We start from the raw sequence: 21195 nt of genomic DNA, 5'->3' as shown, positions 1-21195 counted from the left end.
AAAGACACTGACTCTATCTGGCCTATCTTCCACTCTCCCTCTGTTTCTTTTTCTCTGACCCTGTCCTGATCTTCCTTTTATTTCTTTTCCACCCAACCGGTCAAGGCGGATGGCCGCCCAAAAGAGTCAGGGTCCTGTCCGGAGTTTAAGAGTTTTTCCCTGCTGCTGTCGCATATGCTTGCTCTGGAGGGTCCTTGAATCCAAAACTAAATTATTAAAATCTTAGTATTCAAGGTCATCTGCCATCCAGAGTCTGGGTCCTGCCCCAAATTTCTTCCTCAATTTAGGAGTTTTTCCCCACCGCTGTCGCGTCTGCATGCTCTGGAGGGTTCAGTTGGGTTCTTCTGTCTGTTAAAGCACTTTTAAATGTCTGTTGACGTGATTAAGTGCTATTTAAATAAAAGTTGATTGATTGATTGATTGATTGATTAATTGATTGATTGATTGATTGATTTTAGCTCATCATTGTGAGCAAGTTATCAGATAATTGATAGCATGACTGTAAAACTTTCCTGAAGGTTCAATGGAATCAGTCTCTTCACGGCTAACTGTGCTACATAGCTAAAGATAGCTGTATAATTACAAGAAAATGTGTCAGCTTATGTTATACTTCCCATTCCTTTGTGATCAGTGTCCACCTTGAACGTGTTACTGATAATATCAGGGTTATGGGTTCAAGGTGAGCAAATGTTTTCCCAGTGGCAGTCAGTCCACAGAAATTTGGCTTGAGAACTGGAGGGTAGCCGGTTGAAATCCAGCATGGACCAAAGCGTAGAGTGTGAAATATGAACTAGGTGCCCTTGAGCAAGGCACTAAACCACAAAAGCTCTGCCTAGGACACTGCTGCATGGCTGCCCATCACTCGACCATCTCTTTCTCTCTATTGTTACATGTTTATAGGCCACTATTGTCTGTGTGTGCTCTACTCTATATGCGTGTGATGTGTATATACAAATTTATATATATATATATATATATATATATATATATATATATATATATATATATACACACACACACACACACATATATATATATGAATGTATACGTATATACAAATGTATATATGAATGTGCATATATATATGAATGTAAAATTTCCAATATACCTTTACTCCAAAGGGACTGATAAAGTAAAGTTTTTTTCTTCTTCAGTACATCATGAACTGTAATATCATGTTTAGTAGGCAGTATGATAATGTGTGATTAACATTTCATACATTTTTCATTAAACAGTGAAACAAAAAAACTCAGCTCAGTTACTTACGAGTGTTGCTGGGCTGAGAGTCCATCGGAATCATCATTTTACCTCGTGTTCCTCTCCTGGCAGCCAAGGAACGCTCCAGAGTGGAGATGCTGCTGGATGCCTCATCAGCATCCGCTCCTGTGTCATCACACAATCAATAATCACATTTTCTCTTAGCTCAGTGGTTTCACACATTTCTTATTAAACTGACTGTACCTGAGTGGCTGCTCTTGCTCCCAATCTGGCTCTCCGATTGGCTGTGTGCGACCTGAGGGAGGTCCTGGCAGGACTGAATAGGTGAATCGTGGCCGGAGGGGGCGACGCTGGGAGCTTTCTCCATGTTCTTCATCTCCATTTCCTCATGATGGATCCATAAGTCAGGGGGTCTCAGATCCTTCTGGCTGCCCTTCCTCTTACTGGCACTGTGGCTCGCTCTCTTCCTACAGATGATCAGAAACAAAACGTCTGTTGATGCACATGTTTATGTGAAGAACAGCAGACCCAACTCCCCATCATTAACCTAATTCCTCCGGGATTAATAAAGTATCTATCTATCTATCTATCTATCTATCTATCTATCTATCTATCTATCTAATTCAGCAACAATACAACATATACGGTGTTGTAGAGGATAATGTCTGTATGTTCTTAGTGATATGCTGCTCTGAATTCAAGCCTGATGAGATTGATAAATAAAATATATCTACTGAAACCTACTTAAATAGGTTATCAATATTTGGCCTTAATTTTATGAGTGACCATGTTCACTGAAACTTCATAGACTGATTTAAAAAACACATTATTATAAACTGCATTATTCAGGTATTATTCTGACCAAAACCTAATGAAGTCAATCGTAAAGTAAATGTCAAGAGCTGGAATAAAATAAATAAATAAATAAATAAAAATAAAAGTGAAAATTGATGAACTGGAGTTTAAAATAATGTTGACTGAAATCAGGTCAGATGATACCTGGGGTACAAAGTTTACATCAGAGCACATTTATTATATTTATTATTATCATTATTATTATTATTTTTGTTATTTTATTTTATTTTAAAAAATTTAGATGTGTTTTAATATGGAGTCGGGACTTACTTCCTCTGCTGGGCGGAGGAGCGTCGGGTGCAGATGAGCGCCACAATGACAACCACAACCACAGTGACGGCTCCCACCGAAACCACAATGATGACCAGGAGGTTACTATTCTTTTGAGGGGTGGCGCTGCCATGGGGGGGATGCATCTGACCAATAGGAGACTCTGAAATACAAACATAAGAGAAGTAAGAAAAGCTTATAAGGCTTATAGCTGCCAAAAAGAAGAAAAAAAAATCATCAATGAGCAATTTGGCTTTCTATACAAATGACGTAAAATTCAGGTTACAGATCGAATGTTTGACTGAAAATTTATTCCATTATTTCAAAATTCAATCACATTAAAATCCGGTTCAAATGTTCAAGAACTTCTTAGACCAAAAGTTATCTTTTATTTAATTTAAGATATGATAAGGAGATCAGATGAGAAGAGATGAGATGATAGCATGACGTTAGGCAGCGGAAGTTTCGCACAACAAAACACAAATTTAATATGTCCATCCATCCATCCATTCTCTTCAGCTTATCCAGGGTCGGGTCGTGGGGGCAGCAGCTTAGGCAGGGAAGCCCAGACTTCCCTCTCCCTAGCCACTTCGTCCAGCTCCTTCGGGAGAATCCATAGGCGTTCCCAGGCCAGCCGGGAGACATAGTCTCTCCAGTGTGTCCTGGGTCGTCCCCGGGGCCTCCTCCCGGTAGGACGTGCCCGGAACACCGAACCAGGGAGGCGTCCAGGGGGCATCCTGACCAGATGCCCGAGCCACCTCATCTGGCTCCTCTCGATGCGGAGGAGCAGCGGCTCGACTCTGAGTCCCTCCCGGTTGACCGAACTTCTCACCCTATCTCCTGCGGAGGAAACTCATTTCGGCCGCTTGTATCCGGGATCTCATTCATAGGTGTGGGCAGGAACGTAGATCGACCGGTAAATCGAGAGCTTTGCCTTTCGGCTCAGCTCCTTCTTCACCACAACGGACCGATACAGAGTCCGCATCACTGCAGGCGCTGCACCGATCCGCCTGTCGATCTCCCGTTCCATCGTACCCTCACTTGTGAACGAGACCCCAAGATATTTGAACTCCTCCACTTGGGGCAGGATCTCATCCCCAACCTGGAGAGGGCACTCCACCCTTTTCTGATTGAGGACCATGGTCTCAGATTTGGAGGTGCTGATTCTCATCCCAACCGCTTCACACTCAGCTGCGAACCGTTCCAGTGAGAGTTGGAGATCACGGCTTGATGAAGCCAACAGCACCACGTCGTCTGCAAAAAGCAGAGACGCAATACTGAGGCCACCAAACCGGACACCCTCAGCGCCTTGGCTGCGCCTAGAAATTCTGTCCATAAAAGTTATGAACAGAATCGGTCACAAAGGGCAGCCTTGGCGGAGTCCAACCCTCACTGGAAACGAATCCGACTTACTGCCGGCAATGCGGACCAAACTCTGACATTGGTCGTACAGGGACCGAACAGCCCTCATCAAGGGGTCCGGTACCCCATACTCCCGAAGCAACCCCCACAGAACCCCCCGAGGAACACGGTCGAACGCCTTCTCCAAGTCCACAAAACACATGTAGACTGGTTGGGCGAACTCCCATGCCCCCTCAAGGACCCTGCGGAGGGTGTAGAGCTGGTCCACTGTTCCACGGCCAGGACGAAAACCACACTGCTCCTCCTGAATCCGAGATTCGACTTCCCGATGGACCCTCCTCTCCAGAACCCCTGAATAGACCTTACCAGGGAGGCTGAGGAGTGTGATGCCCCTGTAGTTGGAGCACACCCTCTGGTCCCCCTTCTTAAAAAGGGGGACAGGAGGGTGTATGTATGATCCAAAAAGTGTGTATGTAAAGTCAGACTACATTTCAAGCCTAAGGAGAATTATCTCTGCCTGTGTGTGTGTGTGTGTGTGTGTGTGTGTGTGTGTGTGTGTGTGTGTGTGTGTGTGTGTGTGTGTGTGTGTGTGTGTGTGTGTGTGTGTGTGTGTGTGTGTGTGTGTAGCAGATGTAAAGTGGGAAAAGGAAATTGATGACACACGTCCATTCATTAACTTAACCTTGTAATAGAAAGAGAGAACATGGGTAATACGGGAGAGGAGGAGGAGGAGGAGGTATGAAGGAGACGAGAGACAGAGGAAGAGGAGAAAAAGGACATAAAAAGGAAAGAAGATGAAGATGACAGAGTGGTGAAAGAAAGAAGGTATGGATTGCTGAGAAGAGAGGAGATGAAGGAATGATCAAGACAAATGCTTGTATGTGTGAGAGAGAAAGCATTTCTTTGACCATCTCTCTCTCTCTCTCTCTCTCTCTCTCTCTCTCTCTCTCTCTCTCTCTCTCTCTCTCTCTCTCTCTCTCTCTCTCTCTCTCTCTCTCTCTCTCTCACCTCTCTCTTTCTCTCTCTCTCTCTTTTTTCAATCGTCTCTCTCAATGAAAACCATAATCCATCAAAACTCAAAGCCACAGCACAGGGGCCACTATATCACCTTCTTTTCTTTTCTTTTCTTTTCTTTTATTTATTTAAGATGCTTTTTCTACTATTTTCCTCTAAAGTCTTTTGTTTCCGTCCCTTTTTCTGATACTTTCTCATGTAGATATTGTTCTTTATCTGGAGGAGGGATGTCTTCAGTAAATGTGATTGGATCTGACAGAATCTGACTACTAGTACATGATCAAAGGAGGTGGGTAGACTAACACACTAATCACTCAAAGGTTAACTTATTTTTTAATCAATAAATATTGAAAGGTTCTGCGTGTGGTGTAAACTTTATTTTCTAAACAAGAATTGCAACAATATATGTGCCATTGACTTGTTTTCCGATGCCTGTTCTATGATGAAATCAAAGCATTACATTCTCAATGACGATGAAATTTCAAAACTTCACTTTTGACACAAAATATTTAATCATTTTAAATACGGGAAAAAAAATCAGTTATTGCGTTTATTGTGATGCAGGGACACCACTGTTCTTGAGATGCAGCATGACATGAATCCCACATGAATAAAAACGTTGGGCAGTAGTCACACAGGGAATGGACATGTCGTGTGACAAGAAGATTTCCTCATCCTCCCCATGGGTAAAACATGAAAGGTGATGATATTTATCTCATGTGATTCTATAGTGATGCTAGATGCTAATGCTGCTGGGTTCTACATGCTACCTCTTTCACTTCTGTTTGTTTTATTCTCCCAAACTAACCTTTAATTGTTATTGGATGTCAATGCGAACTCTAACCCCATCCATACCAATGTAACTGCAATCCAGCCCCTCATCAGCCCCACCCCCAACCAGCCAGGTGCAAAAGGCAGAATCCAGATGATACCAGTCCAAGGGAACTTAAGACTTTTCAGCACCTCTTCAATCTTTCTCTGAGGTTTTAGGAGGCAACAAATCAATGAACAACATCCTGCAAAATGAGAAAGCCCCAGACTCCAGAAGCATTCTGCTCATTCGGTGTCTTTCTTGGAGAAAACCTTGATTAATTGTTTCAAACAATAAATCTGGATTTTATGCACTGTAAAGAAAAAAAGAACTGCTGAGCTGCAAGCAACAGGTATGAGTCGTCTGTATGTATAAGAGCAGGTAGGCTAAATAGTCAGCGGCTCAGTTCAAGAAAATGCCAAAGAATTTGCTTTTTTATTCTTTTTAATATATGAAAGTTATCATTATATTAACGAGTGCCTTCATGCCAAGTGAGAGAACTATTGTCTGAAATCTTGTCACATTGGATGACATCTGATCGGTTCATATTTGAGTTTGAGTTGTCGTCATTAGCAGATAGGATCAGTAATGATGAACACATAAATGAAAGTATGCATCTGTGCACATGAACACATGTGTGAGTGCAGACGTGTGAAAACAACAACAGGAAGAAAACCCAGAACCACAATATGACATGTCATTATATTATATATATAATTTACATTTTATATATATATAGCGGTGGTCATATGACAATGAATGAATGAATGAATATATATATATATATATATATATATATATATATATATATATATATATATATATATATATATATATATATATATATATATATATATATATATATATATATATATAATTAAAATCCTGAAAGTCAATAATGTAGAATTTAACTATACTGTTAATCAACATATATAATGATGACCAATCTACAGATTGACATGTAGGTGGATTTTTGGTGGTTACTGCTTTGGACTTGGTTCATTCTGAGTTACACTACAGCTACCAGACGGTGAGTCATGAACCTGCACTGACATTCATTACTCTCTCTAAATCTCAATGACATCTGTGATTTCCTTTACCGTTTTTCCTCTGGCACCTAGTAAAGCTACTGCATGAGGTTTGGAATTAAATGTCTCAACAAATATTGCACAGATTGTCATGAAACATGCTGCACATAGCAGTTCATCCCCCAAGGATCATTACAATGATTTGTTTATTTTCTATATGATGTGCCATTTCAAAAAAAAAGTTCAGCTTATCTATTATCTATCCAATAAAAACACATGGTTTATTATTTTACAAAGGCAGTCACTTCTTTTTTTCCAGATGTGAAATTAGATATTATTCAGGTTCAAGTTGTCCATTAAATCTTTTTTAGCTCAGTGTATTTTCAGGGGAACACGAGTGTTTATGGATTCTGGAAGACAGATGAGATGTTAACGTTAATTGTTTATGTGCTATGGAAGCAATCATCTCTGAAAATAGTCACCATCAAGCCCACTGGAGAAAAGTAGGTGAGAATTAGAAAACTTTGCCGAAGTATTTATCAGAAACAAATGGCTTCATCTAGATATTTTTGGTGGAAGAGACTTATAGACCACATCCGACCACCTGAGAGATGTACAGACATCAAACAGAGAGGTGCAGAGCTGTGGCCTGATGGACGGAGTCAAAGGTGAGTCTTCCCCTGTGGGTTATTTTTCAAGGGAGAGGAAGCTCTGTGACATAAGGGACGACACAGTGTTAAAGCTGAAATACGGTGGAGTTGATGGATGAGGTTCCGCCTTCGCCAAACCGCCATAAAGGCGAAAGGGGGCGGAGTTCAGAGACGGTGGATTTATGTTTGCCTCAGGGAGCAACGGCAACAGCAACAGAATAATGTCCACCTTCATGTACCACACACGCACACGCACACACACACACACACACACACACACACACACACACACACACACACACACACACACACACACAGAGCTCAACTCTCCTGCCCTTAGACACTGAATCACTGCCAACTGCTGCAGACCCTGACCTCTGAACCCCATTTGAAGGAGGAGTAACAGTTTTCTTTAAACAGAAATACGAGATATTTATGATTATGATCATTATTTGTAATGTTAGCAATTATCAGTAGCCTCTGTACTATTAATCAAAGTAGTATTAATATTACCATTGTAGGTAGCAGAGTGTTTTACCAATACTAAATGTGAGTACAACTACTGTTTGTTTCAGGATTTTTATTGAAATATATCAATGTTATGTTATGTTATTTTATAATGTGTGTAGGTTAAAGATGTATATCAGTGTTAGCATGCTTCTTGTATATAGCATATAAAGTAGCAATTTCTTTAAGGCAAAGTCTCAATTATCTGTCTGTTCATACGGATCGTACATCGAAATTCATATTAGAGTTTTATTAGCATTTTTATCAGTGGAAACATTAGTACCACTTAGCATTAATAAAGGACAATTGTCAGCAGCAATAGGTTTCACTATCACAGATATTGACTTTAATTTTTTATTTGGAATAAGGTATCTGCATGTATACAATTCCATTGTTAGCATTGATATTAGGATGTTTTATGTTCATTAAACTAGTTGGACTTTTTTTTTTTGGACTATGCTGGACTTTTGGAGGCTCTTGGAGACTCCTCTCAGCTCAACTGTTGAATTGTAAGCTTTGTTGAGGGGACTCATTCCCGTGTGTGTGTGTGTGTGTGTGTGTGTGTGTGTGTGTGTGTGTGTGTGTGTGTGTGTGTGTGTGTGTGTGTGTGTGTGTGTGTGTGTGTGTGTGTGTGTGTGTGTGTGTGTTGTGTATGTGTGTGTGTGTGTGTGTGTGTGTGTGTGTGTATGTGTGTGTGTGTGTGTGTTTCTTTTGTCCTGTCAATGTGAATGGTGTTTATGCCTGTTTGCTATATTCCACGTCTCCATGGTGACAAGGAGATTGTGTGCCTCAGGCCTGTTTCGTGACACTTTAAGTTGCCTTACATCCTGCTGATCCAATCTTCATATGCATTTGAATGGACATTGCTATCCATGGTCCATGTTTTAGCTGGGGCAATGCTAGACTGCATCATACTGAGGAAATGTTCTGGCTCTCTTTTGTCAAAAAAACCCAGATAAACAAAGGAAACAAAAAAATAAAAATAAATAAATAAACATCTTAAGGTGTGTTAACAAGGCTCCTCCTGAGGTTTATTCTATGTTTACCCTTACAACAGGTAAAATGGTACACCTACACCTACAGGAGCTATATAAATAAAAATTTACAATCGTTGTTTAGCTATTGCTTCATTTATATGAGCAGTATTATTCACACTCTTATAAGAATTTAACAATAGTACCTGTATAAAAGTACCAAATGCGAGGAAAGTAGGAGAAAGACTATTGCTCACATTAAATTTAATGATGTTGTTTATGTAGCACTAACATTTATGCAAATATTAGCAATAAAGGCTTCGGAATGCGTATTAGGCTCTTACTAGCTTTGTCAATTATATATACTAATATTTAGTATATATAATTAACCCCTGCTGGGTCACTGGCTGCCGACCCAGGGCACAGAATAATACGCAGGATACAGGTGACAGTGCAAAGGTAAAGGTCTCTCTCTCTCTCTCTCTCTCTCTCTCTCTCTCTCTGTTTCTCTCTTATAGACAACGTGTTATGTGGACTATCTTGGATTTGGATCCTGTTGTAATCCATCGGACTATAAAGAACTTTTGGATTGTCCAGGATTTGCTTTTTTTGGTAACATCAAAGACTGTCTTGTGCGAGCTGGAATTTTCATATTTCAGCCTTGTGATTGCCCAGTGTTTTAGCGAGTAGACAGACATTTTACCTATTAAAATCTGTGTGTGTGTGTGTGTGTGTGTGTGCGTGCGTGCGTGCGTGTGTGTGTGAGCGCGTATCCGCTTCTGCCTTTTGTTTCTCACAAGGCTGGGAATGAGTGATAAATTCTCTTGATTCATTCCGGGATTATTTCACATGCTGGGTTTAGGTGAATTGAACGTAACCCTAGACTGGTCACAGTGAATATCTAGAGGGCTGTAAATAAAGGCTGAGGCTGATGAGTGGTGTCGTCGTTTTGGATACACGCAGCTCTCAGATCATTTAGAAGAGTTAAAGCTGATTTCATTCATCAAAAAACAGACAATTATTCTGATTTAGTAATTGATGTGTAACTGGCTATGTGTTCGCTATGAAGCTGGGGATAACCTTTCGCAGGTGTACACACACACAAACAAATATGCACACACACACACAGACATAAACACACACACACAAACACACACACACACACACACGACTGAAGGGGACCTAACTAATTATCCAAATGGTAGCTGACTTCGACAGCTTGTGAGGTACTCCGTGTGTAGCTCTGAGTCAGGACGTTACCACACACTGCTACCATAGCCTAAACACGCCTCCCCCCCACCCACACAGACACCTAACTGAAGTGAGGCTAACTTGTTAGCCAAATGCTAGCTGACTTCAACAGCTTGTGGGGAACTTTTAGTGTCTAGTTCTGAGCCAGGACATTACCACACACTGCTACTGTAGCCTGAACAAACTCCCCCTTAAGGATGACCAAGCCCATATCCGGGTGGAAAATCAAATGTGACTCAGGATAGGTCAGTTTACTCTATCAATCACCCTGGAGATGAAGTAAGGTTTGGCGCTGTGGTCAATCCGATCATTTTTGATTCTGTCCAGCCATGAATCCAAAAGATTCCAAATATCGATTGATGCAGGAAGTGTTTGTTTTCCAGATTCTAGGATTTGGTTGTGTTAGGGAGGGCCACTATTTACTGTATATGTAGATACCTGAAAAAATGTGTTTTTTATAATAGGACCCCTTTAATAATATTGTTGTTATTTGTCATTATAAAACTACGAGATGAAGATTTATATGCTACTGGATCCTGTTTTGCAACAAAATCATTATTTTGTCCAGTGTATATAACCAATGATTGATGCTGAGATAGTGGATTCAATTATTTTTTTCTGCCTTTGGTGATACGAGTACAAAAAGGAAGTGGCACTAACAGACTGTGTATCAGTGAGCTGAAGCTCCTTGTCTGGATGCACTGAGTCACCAAAGTAAGATTAGACCTGAGTGAGCTGGGTGATCAAAGATAACAACAGAGTGTGTGATAATCTGATGATGCTGCACAAAATCACTCTCTCTCTCAAATCCTATTCCACTTTTTGATCATCACATTCAGTCAAACTGAAAACTGTGTGTTTCTGTGTGTGCTTGTGTGTTACCGTTGATGCTGCTCCTATCAATCAGGTTGGTGTCAGATGGCCAGTAGGCGTGGTCTCCCCCTCGACCTGGAGGGCAAAAAAATAAAGAGGGCCATCAAGAAAGAGCAAACAGAAGGAAATGCAGTCACTGGACTGGAGGAATGAAAAGAAAGATTGTTCCCTTGTTAGAAAATAAATTGCTTTGTTAAGATGGTACACAAACACACACACAAACCTTTTTATGTCATATGTGTGCTATTGCCACGAGTGCCATCTCGCCTAGTGTACTTAGTTTAAATCTCCAGGTTTTATAAGCCCCCCAAGGGTAAAAGCACTTAACTGGATGTTAAAATGGATTGCCATAAAATAGGATCTGTCTTTAAAAGGTCTTGCCAATAAAATCAATTAAGGTCTTACAAAACACATTTTAAGGCCTTAATTGATTTCATTTGAATGAAAGGAGACAACAAGGAGACCGTCCAGCTGTCTTCTTTAAAAGAAACTACCAGCAACACTCAGACAAAGAGAAGACGTCTACTTTTTCCCAGAATGCCAGTAGGGTGAATCCTATCCCAGTTATTTGGCATGATTGGTTATCAAACCCAACTTATCCTGGGGGAGCTGGTTGAACAGTCATCTAGTCGTCCTTCTGCATTGGTTCCCAGCTCATCCTGGGGGATCCGGAGGTGTTTGCTGGCCAGAATAAATACAGGGATCCAGTTTTTTTTAATTAATTTAAAAAACTTTTTTTTACACATATTGTGTAATGTATGTAAACTGGGTCAAACTCTATTTTTACACAGGACACAAGCGCTGATCTTTAGTGTAAAACTCAAGTGTTTGACCCACCATCACGCTGTCCTGTATGACTTTCTTGCTCATAGGCAATTATGATTCTGATAGTCGCACATGATTGAAGCTTAATGTAAGATCAAACGTTATGTATTGGTCCACTGCATTTAATTGATTGATATTAGTCTCCCAAAATTGTCTTGCAAATGCAAGTGAAAAATGTTATTTTTAATGCTCTTTTTAAAATTCATTAAACACCAGGGGAGCTTGATGATGAAATATGAAGAGGAACACAGAATCTGATCATCACTGAGTTTGGAATCGACTGGACACGAAAGAGAGAGATTCCCAAAGCCTCCATCTGTGAAATGATGAGTTCCACATCTCAATGAATCGTAAACCAGACACCCTATCATCTCATAATTTACAGCTAAAAGTCTTCTTTTTTTTTTTATCTCACACCATTCAGCATAATTTTAAAATCCGTCAGAAAATACACACAAACACAGACGTGAGTGTGTGCACTGCCAGTCTGTGTTTGGTGTGTATAAAACAGTGTGCATACCTATGTGTGTGTTTACAGTTAAAGGGCCACATGTCCACAGCTGAGCGTCAATCTTCCCTCCTCTTTGGACACACACACACACACACACACACACACACACACACACACACACACACACACACACACACACACACACACACACACACACACACCATATCACATCTACACGACTGTCAGTGACAGACAGCATCATTTAACACCGTGACCTCCTGAGTCGAGTCTCTCTGGTTGTGTCCTAACACCTAAATCGCTTCACTGCACTCTGCTGAAAATTCCCAGAATGCAATTGCAGAGGGCAGAGAGAGCCTCGACCAGAGTCAGTCAAAATGTATTTACACCTTCCTGAACTATATATTGAGCCTCTCTCTAATCTCTGATTCTGTGATGTGGACTTCTGATCCAAAGGGGACCAGGGACCAGTTCTGTTAAAACAGAATTATTACTTCCTGTGAAGCTACATGTCACAATACGGCAGTTTAAAATGCACTTATTATTGTGGATATAATGATATAATGTGTGTAGTCCACGCAGATGTAGATTAATATAAATAAATGTCTTTAGGTAAGACAAAAAAAATTCTAATAGCTCATTTTGGTTTTTTTCCCCCTTTCAAAAAATGTATTACAGCTAACAGTATTTGACAAACACTGAAAATGTTTTTCACCCATTCACTCTATTCTCATCGGTACACTTGCTGGTACAGCTTTTGAATTATTCATCTCCTAGTCGGTATTTTTTATCGATGTGAAGAAAAAATGGGAAATATTGAACCGATAACGAAAGCGCTCACTACTGAATTGATCTTTTTGCATTCTATTTGCTAATCTAATCTATTTTCCAAGCTAATTTAATGTAATGTAATATAATATGATCTTTTGTTTAGCTACAGTTCTGTTATATTCTGAAGGTTTTACTCCCTATGTGTTACAATAAATGTAACAATAGTATGAAATGTGGATAAATGTTTGAAACTGTGAACTAGTATAGTATAAAATAAATTGTTTTGCAGGGAGAAAAAAAAAAACATGATGGAAAATTAGTAAATATTGCTGACTTTTTCTTATATGAATTGAGATTTTTCGATACGTACTTTCTGAATGTGATTTTTACACACACAAAGTAACATGTAACAGCTACTTATGTAATGATTCTCTGTAAATATTTGTGCAGTAAAGTCTGGGTAGAAAATTGCTTTATGATATAAAGCTTCAAACTTCAAACAGCATCGACTCGCTGTTCAAATGCTCTGAGCAATAAAATAAAAACACATTCTCCCCACATTTTCTTTGCAGAGCCCATTTTGTTCCCAGATTATTACTGAAAAACTCATGAACACACCAAAGTGGGATATCTACTTTTTAAGTGTGGATGTGGGACCGTCACAAGATGTGAACGCTTTTTTGTTCCTGTGTGTTTCTGAGTTTTTCTGCCTCGTGGTGAGGAATTTAGCCGCTCCTTGGCTTTTAGGATTTACAGATTTCTTTCCCTTAACCTGCTTCTCGGTACCTAGGAGTTTTTTTCCTCCTCATTTGCATATTGGACTACTTCTTTGGTTTAAATCCTTGCCTGCCGGGCCATCCCATAATCCATTTTTTCTCTACCTATGTTGTATCATTGAACTTCACATGTTCTACCTCTTGTGTCTACATCCATGTCCTCTACTTCCTGTTCTCAAACACAAAGATGCTGTTTGTTAGACACGCTCTCACATCCCCTAACCGATGAACTGAAGTATCCTGATAGCCGTGTTATCAGTTAAAGATAAATCTACATCGTTTGGCATTGTTCATCGCATCAAGAATACATGTTTACCAAAAACGTCTTACTAAAATCAAAAGTAAAATCAAAACAGGTATTTGATTGTTTCTGATCAAGTTTTTATTCCTGCTATCAATGCTGGCCATTTCTTTGGACTATCAGAAGGTAACAGAATAATGTAGTTACCTAGGCTAACTATTGGAGCTGTGTTAAATATGAAGTGTTCTTGTTTGCGTGCATCCTTGTGTTTTTGATGCACGCTTGTCAGTCAGGTTTCTCTTTCGGTTAAAGTGCTTTACAATGTCTGCTGGTGTGATTAAGCGCTATACAAATAAAGGTTGATTGATTGATTGATTGATTGATTGATTGATTGATTGATTGATTGATTGATTGATTGATTACCATGCCTCCAAAAAAATGCAAGTTGGAGAAAAAGCAAGTGACACTGAGAGCTTTCTTACATAAAAAATAATTCAAAAGTTAATGAAGAAAAAGAGACAGGTATTACTACAGATATTACTACAGATATTACTACAGATATTACTACAGATATTACTACAGATATTACTACAGATATTACTACAGATATTACTACAGATATTACTACAGATATTACTAAATGTGTGTGAAGGTTCTGTCAGCTTGGTGCAGTGTCCACAGGAGAATATATGAATTAACGGTAAAGAAAACTATTGAGTGAAAAGTAAAATTGAAAAACAAACTGTATTAAATCTTTATTTATTTCTAAAACTTTTTTAGTGACTACCAGGTTGTAACATTTTGATATAACTAATCCATAATTTTACTCTTTTTTCTTTAACAGTTTCGATATTATTAATAAAGACATTAACATTAAAATTTGCGTGATTGCGTGAATCTTCTACCATATATTCTGTTATTACTTTTGGGATGCATAAATGTCATGCTGGGATGCAAAAATCTTTCTTGAAGCGCATCCCAGGGATGCACTACTTTCTTGTAAAATGTAAAATGAACTCTGAATATGGTGACCTTGAAGTACAAATCACCACTCCGAATGCAAAAGACAAATAAAACTAACTGAATGAAAAAATAAATTGTGAGAAATGAGATTGAGAAAAAATGAGAAAAACAACAACAGAGCTGAAAATAGCAACATTAGCATCAACTGGGAATGGTTGATGACCACTAATGACAAACATTGGTGCTAATTTGACAAATATAACTGTTTGTTTGTTTTTAAACAGGAAAGAAATATGACAGAATATTCATAAAATAAATACAGAGTGTAGGAAAAAAAGCCTACCTTGATCATTTGCCATCTTGTCTGGATGTTCGACTGAAAGACATTGAACACATTAAAAATTGAGTAAAAGAATAGATGGACGGACATTCAATCACGGCACTGAATGGATTTGTGACACCTTTGGCGGTCCTGAAGTGGACGGGCTCAGACAGCGGGCCGACTCCTTTGGCGTTCTTGGCCTGGATCCTGAAGAAATAAAGTGTGTCGAGGTTCAGATCCACAACCTGGTGGGTCAATCGGTCACCGCTGATCGTCTCCATCACCCAATCATCAATTGGCATGTTCTTTTCCAGCGTGTAGTACAAGATGTATCCTGTCAGACAAAGATATTAAAACAGTCAGATCAATAAGTAATATCCAGGATGAAATACAATTAATTAATTAACTACAGTATTTTCTGCACTTTGAGACACACTGGATTATAAGTCACACCCAATGGCCTATTTCAAAAATAAAAAAATAAATATATATAGCATGTGTGTGTGTGTGTATATATATATATATATATATATATATATATATATATATATATATATATATATATATATATATATTCAATGAAGGGCCTATTTCAAAACAGTTTTCATACTGTATATAAGGCCCATTGTTGGTTTTTGAGAAAATTAAAGGCTTTTAGTTGCGCTTTATAGTGCGGAAAATACTGTAATGAAGCATTTTGTAATAAAGTGCAGTAATTACCAAGAATGGTCTTTTGTACACCTCAGGATATCTGTATTAACTTCTTTGTAATGTAATTGTGATAATAAATCTAATTACAAAAAGATTCAATTACAGGATGAACACAGACAGATTATATTACATGTCTGAATTTTAAGAAAAGAAATTTGATCAAGTAGTTTTATATTTCATACTTTCATAATTTTTCATTTTTGTGTTGGTTTTTTTATGTTGAGTCCTGCAGGGAGCGTTTGATCCGTTCTGCAGGACGTCACTGCAGCAGCACAGCTCGTTAAAAAATGTGGTTTTACAGCCGGGTCGATCATCGGCATGTCGCGAGATTGAACAATGGAGAATTAATTGTGTGTGTTTGTGGATGTCTCTATGTGTGTGTGTGTGTGTGTGTGTGTGTGTGTGTGTGTGTGTGTGTGTGTGTGTGTGTGTGTGTGTGTGTGTGTGTGTGTGAAAGAAAAAGGGACAATGGATATTAAAGGAAAGTTACTTCTAGTCAGGCATTTTACAGAGCAAGTGATCCATTTGAAAAATAATCAGCAAGTTAATTGAAAATCAAATAATTAGTCCCTCTGATAAATGTGTGCCTGTAATTAAACAGCACGTGTGTAGCTGGTATTATAGTTTGGAATGCTTGCAGTGTTTGACGTCTGTGGGTAACACCCCCTCACCTGTGATTCGACCGTTAGCTTCCATTGGTGGTTGCCAACTGATCAAGATGGCTCGGGGTCGGCCCTCGCGACTGATCACAGTCAGATCTTTGGGGGCGGAGCTAGGAGCTGGAATAAAGGAGAGAAAAAAAAGCATCTTCAGCACTGATGGGTGAATTAATGGTACATAAGGGACAACCGTGGCTTTGACTGAGATCACTGAGGTATTTCACTCCAGTGCCATGAAGGCTACCCACTGCTCCTCATAAATGGTCAACACACAACTCATTTCATGAATCTGTAGCCAAACTGTATAATCTTGTACAATAATGTATAATTGTATATAAAATATTTTTTCTTCATGTTTCTGTTATCATTTCAGTGTGGACGCTGCAGACTCCTCTATGTGGGCAGAGGGCATCACATCCATCAGCTCCTCACTACTTCTGCTGGTGCAACTTGAGGTCTACAAGTGGGTGTTCTCAGACAAAGCAGTGAAGACAGAAATAATGACAATAATGACAAAAAAATAGTTTGTGACAATCCAAGCCTATAGCATCATAGCCATGCCTTCATTTTTACCAATAAGTAGTTGATTAACCCAACTCTTAAATGTGGAAAGGATGTCTGCAGGAAGGCCGATTCTAGACAATATGTTCTTTTCTACTAATTCTCATCAATATACAGTATTTGCAGCAGCATTCTGGATCAGCTGATGGGATGTATTGTGACAGTCTGATAACAATGAATTATAATACTGTAGCCTGGAAGTGACAAATATAGGAATTGTTTTTTTCAGCATTTATTTTTTATTTTTTATTTATTGGATGAACAATATCGGTCTAAAAACAGAACCCTGGCAAACTCTGTGATAAATATAACTGCATGGAGAATTCACTATTAATATGTAATAACTGTGATTTATCAGACAAACACAACTTTGTGCAATTTTTTTAAAGTCAGTCAGCACTAAACTCATGTGAAATAATAAGTTAGTCATCTATAACTTTGATCAGTGCTTTTTCTGTGCTCTGATGAACGCCAACGTCTTACTGGATGACCTCAATTTAGCCACTGTTCTGTAGAAAATCACATTATTGACTAAATCAAGAATAAGTTCTGCAGAAGTGTAGATGCCTCTTTGGATGAGAGGTGAAATATATATACATATATATATATATATATATAATATATATATATACATATTCTGAGCAAAGTATCTTGTGATCAGTCAAGAACAGAAAAAAAACATGGACAAATGTCCAGAGCGTCTGAGAAAGTCCGCTATTTTTACTTTCACTTTTTATTTTTATTTATGTTTTTTTATTTAATTTTATACTGTTTATATTTTAGTTATAATTTAGCATATGTCCTGTTAATGCTGCATATGTCTGTTAGTGAAGTGTATGTCTTGCGGTATGTCCTGTGATGTCAGTGTTTCTTTTTCTACTGGTGTTTATCCAGTATTTATTCATTACGTAATGCCTGAGCAGTGGATATGTGCTCATGGATTAATAAAGTATCAATCTATCTAAAGGAGATTAATTGCTACAAAGCATTGGCAGCCAATGAGTTAAAGTTGTGACTCAACAATCAAGATCTCCTGCTGGTAGCCAGGTTTCCACATGTTTCTCTGGACAGTTTTGGGTAAACCTGGGTCCAGCTGGTTTCTGCTGGTTCTGAGCTGATGGTTCTGATGGAACCAATTTGGAAGGATATGTCTCTTTGAGGTAGAGACTGTGTTTCAACCACCATATGAACTTAATGATCGTGAGAAGAACTTATTTTGTTTTGAAGGCAAAATGTGATCACACCAAATACTGGTTGGATTAAGATTATACTCCTGTTTGCTCACTTCGCATTTTGCAAATCAACAAGTATAAGCAATTCAATTTTAGATTTTTTGAAAGCATTCTTACTTTAATGGCTTTCATTACACCTGCCTTAGACTTTTACAATAATACTGTAAGTTGATTCCATCAATCCACACATTTTCTACCGCTGTATCTACTGAAGTTGCACAAGGTCTAAACTTTCGCTGTGGATTCAAATCCAATAGGACTAACTTCCACAATATATTAAAAGCACATTTCACATTCTAACGTCAAGCTGATGAGGCTGAGGAAATAATCCTGTCGCTCCCAAACAAAGAAATTGCTTTCTCACAATATGTACCTTGTAGCATTCAGTCACACGGACACCTAATTTGCTTGTAACTTGCTGCAGAGGCAGTTTTGTCATTCTTCTCATTTAAATGAGAGCAATGAAATGAACCATGGTTTATTGTATTCAATATGTGTTTTACTTTCTAAAACACCTTGTTGTTTTTTTTCTTCCTTTTGTTTTCAACTTAGAGATACAATAACTTGGTTTCAGCTTATTTTTGTCCATTTATGGTTGTTGATGTAAATCTTTCCACTACATGTTTGGCGATTTAGCACAGACCAAAGTGATTAATGGACACATTACCGCTCTTAAGACTCTGCCTCTGGTGAGATATAAAATGTAACATAAAATAAAGCCCCTCAGCTAAACAGTGAGACAGAGGTATTATGGGCTGCGGTCCTGTTTGTCGTATTTTACTATAAATACGTGGTCAGTGTTTGTGTGTCCACAGCAGATGCATCACTGCAGGGACTGAGTGGGCTCAGTCTGTCTGCTCATTCTGAATGTCAATGTATTCCATCAGGCCCCCAGGGGCCCCAGGTGAAGGCACGCTGTTAATTGGGTGGCAAATCTCACCAACATGACTGTAAACATCCTAAAAGGTATACCTTGACATTTTGATTTCTGTCAGCGGCTGGGTTTTGATTGTTGCAGTGTTGTGTTGCATTGTGGGAGAAATGTGGTTTTGCATCACACTTGACATGATTTCTGCATTGTTAAATCACCTTATTAAAAAGTAATCATGTTTCTGGAAGTGAAAGAAAAAATAGAATTTTAGGCACCCATATTATTTTGGTGAAAGCATTTCCTGAACCTGTGCTCATTCACTGTATCTTATTTTTCCAAGAATGACTGAAAAAGTCCTCCAGAGACCTGCAATGAAAAATAAGAAGCTTTTGTTTTTTATGTGTAAATGAAAAGGAGGTAAGGAAAAGTTCATAATGACTGAAAACAACAGCAAGAGTTAAATTATTACTGTTATTACAATTAAAATCAAGATGATAGAGCATGAAATTTCTATTTCAATTGAGATACGATTTGTTTCCATTCCATTCCATTCTACTGCCATTAGAAAATGTTGACCAATCTTTAAAGACCCAGGGCCACACATACACAAACTTTACCGTGTCCAGTTCACCTAAATCGCATGTTTTTGGGTGGGATGAAGCCAGGGAACTCTGATCTGATCTGATCTTGTCAATCATGTATATTGACGTCATTCTCGTGTGTCTCCTTATTGAAAGTACACTTTTTTTAAATTATGAACTATTAATTAATATTAATATTAATTTTAATTATTAATTTTAATTATGAACTATTTGGGGTATGTGGTCATTTCAGTTACTCAACCAACTATGTCAAGCCTATGACTCAATGAAATCCTTTTGTTTTCCTATTTTTTCTCATTTTACTAGTTGTTCGATACATTATTTATTTGCCTAAATAAACAGATATAATAATGGGAATCCCACAAAGACTGGATCATGTTGTCATCTCTATTCACCTGTGAGGGAACATGAATTTATACATGAACATACCTGATGGAGTGCACCCAAAACACAACTAGCATTAACATTTTTTGCCTGTGTGATAAGACAGAACTCACTATGCTAACAAATTGATGTTTGTATTTGCCTCGTCTCTGATGAAGATGAAGAACTTTAATATAATTTTGTTCTTCATTCACACTAAAGCATTTTGAAATGGTTCTCACACACATAGATCCAGTAAAACCACTGATAAGTCCTGTGGTAGTGTCTGCAGCAGTTGTGTGTGCAATATCAACCCAAGGGAAAGATTATTGTCTGATAGTATTACAGCGAATGTATTCTGAAGGATATAATAGACGTAACAAACTGGAACAAACACCAAACAAAACCAGAATTTCTACATTGATTTTTGTTTTGTTTTGTTTTGGTGTTGTTGTAAAGTCCATTGTATCCCTCCACATACAAGAATAATACTGAGTATGTACACAGCGAGACTACAATGGTGTTTTACAAAGAATTTACTCTGTTGCCCATTTTCAAATATTTTTCTTTTCAGGCTCTGCAAATGCTTCTCTCTTAGAAACAAGACCGACATTTCGGTGCTGTTTGCAACTATACGAGACAATCCACGAAAACCAGGGCAAGAGACACTGTCAGCTGTCTACTGTGGGGCAACAGCCAACCATCTGTCCAACTACACCTGGGGGGGATCTGAAAATTCACTGGGGTCCTCACAAGAACAAGACGTAGAAATAAGAGGAGAGACCTACCTGCTTCGTATGTTGTGGCATGTGCTGTCATACTCCAGGTGCTAGACTTGCGACCTTTGGTTACCATGACAGCAAACTCATACATAGTGTTAGGTTTGAGGCCAGTGACACTGTGGCTCAGTGCTGTGGTATCTGCAGACTGGACACAAAGAGATGGCATGATTAAGTTGGAAATTTAAATCGACTTGAATATTGAAAATGAGATAAATATCTGTTTAGAATTCAATT

General features: G+C 38.6%; 1 protein-coding gene across 1 annotated transcript in view; it reads right to left on the bottom strand.

The window, feature by feature from the left end:
- dcc (DCC netrin 1 receptor) overlaps positions 1–21195 on the bottom strand; it is a 248505-nt gene that overhangs the window by 40796 nt on the left and 186514 nt on the right. Inside the window, exons 18-25 of the mRNA XM_068335320.1 lie at positions 20968–21106; positions 16563–16670; positions 15320–15514; positions 15202–15234; positions 10823–10888; positions 2344–2506; positions 1462–1685; positions 1267–1383 (exon numbers count right to left, since the gene is read on the bottom strand). Coding sequence (XP_068191421.1) covers positions 1267–1383; positions 1462–1685; positions 2344–2506; positions 10823–10888; positions 15202–15234; positions 15320–15514; positions 16563–16670; positions 20968–21106 — 1045 coding nt within the window. The remainder of the gene's footprint in view (positions 1–1266; positions 1384–1461; positions 1686–2343; positions 2507–10822; positions 10889–15201; positions 15235–15319; positions 15515–16562; positions 16671–20967; positions 21107–21195) is intronic.

The sequence above is a fragment of the Antennarius striatus genome, chromosome 15 (genome assembly GCF_040054535.1).
Source record: "Antennarius striatus isolate MH-2024 chromosome 15, ASM4005453v1, whole genome shotgun sequence".
Lineage (NCBI taxonomy): Eukaryota > Metazoa > Chordata > Actinopteri > Lophiiformes > Antennariidae > Antennarius > Antennarius striatus.
This window is presented reverse-complemented; position numbering and strand designations above follow the sequence as displayed.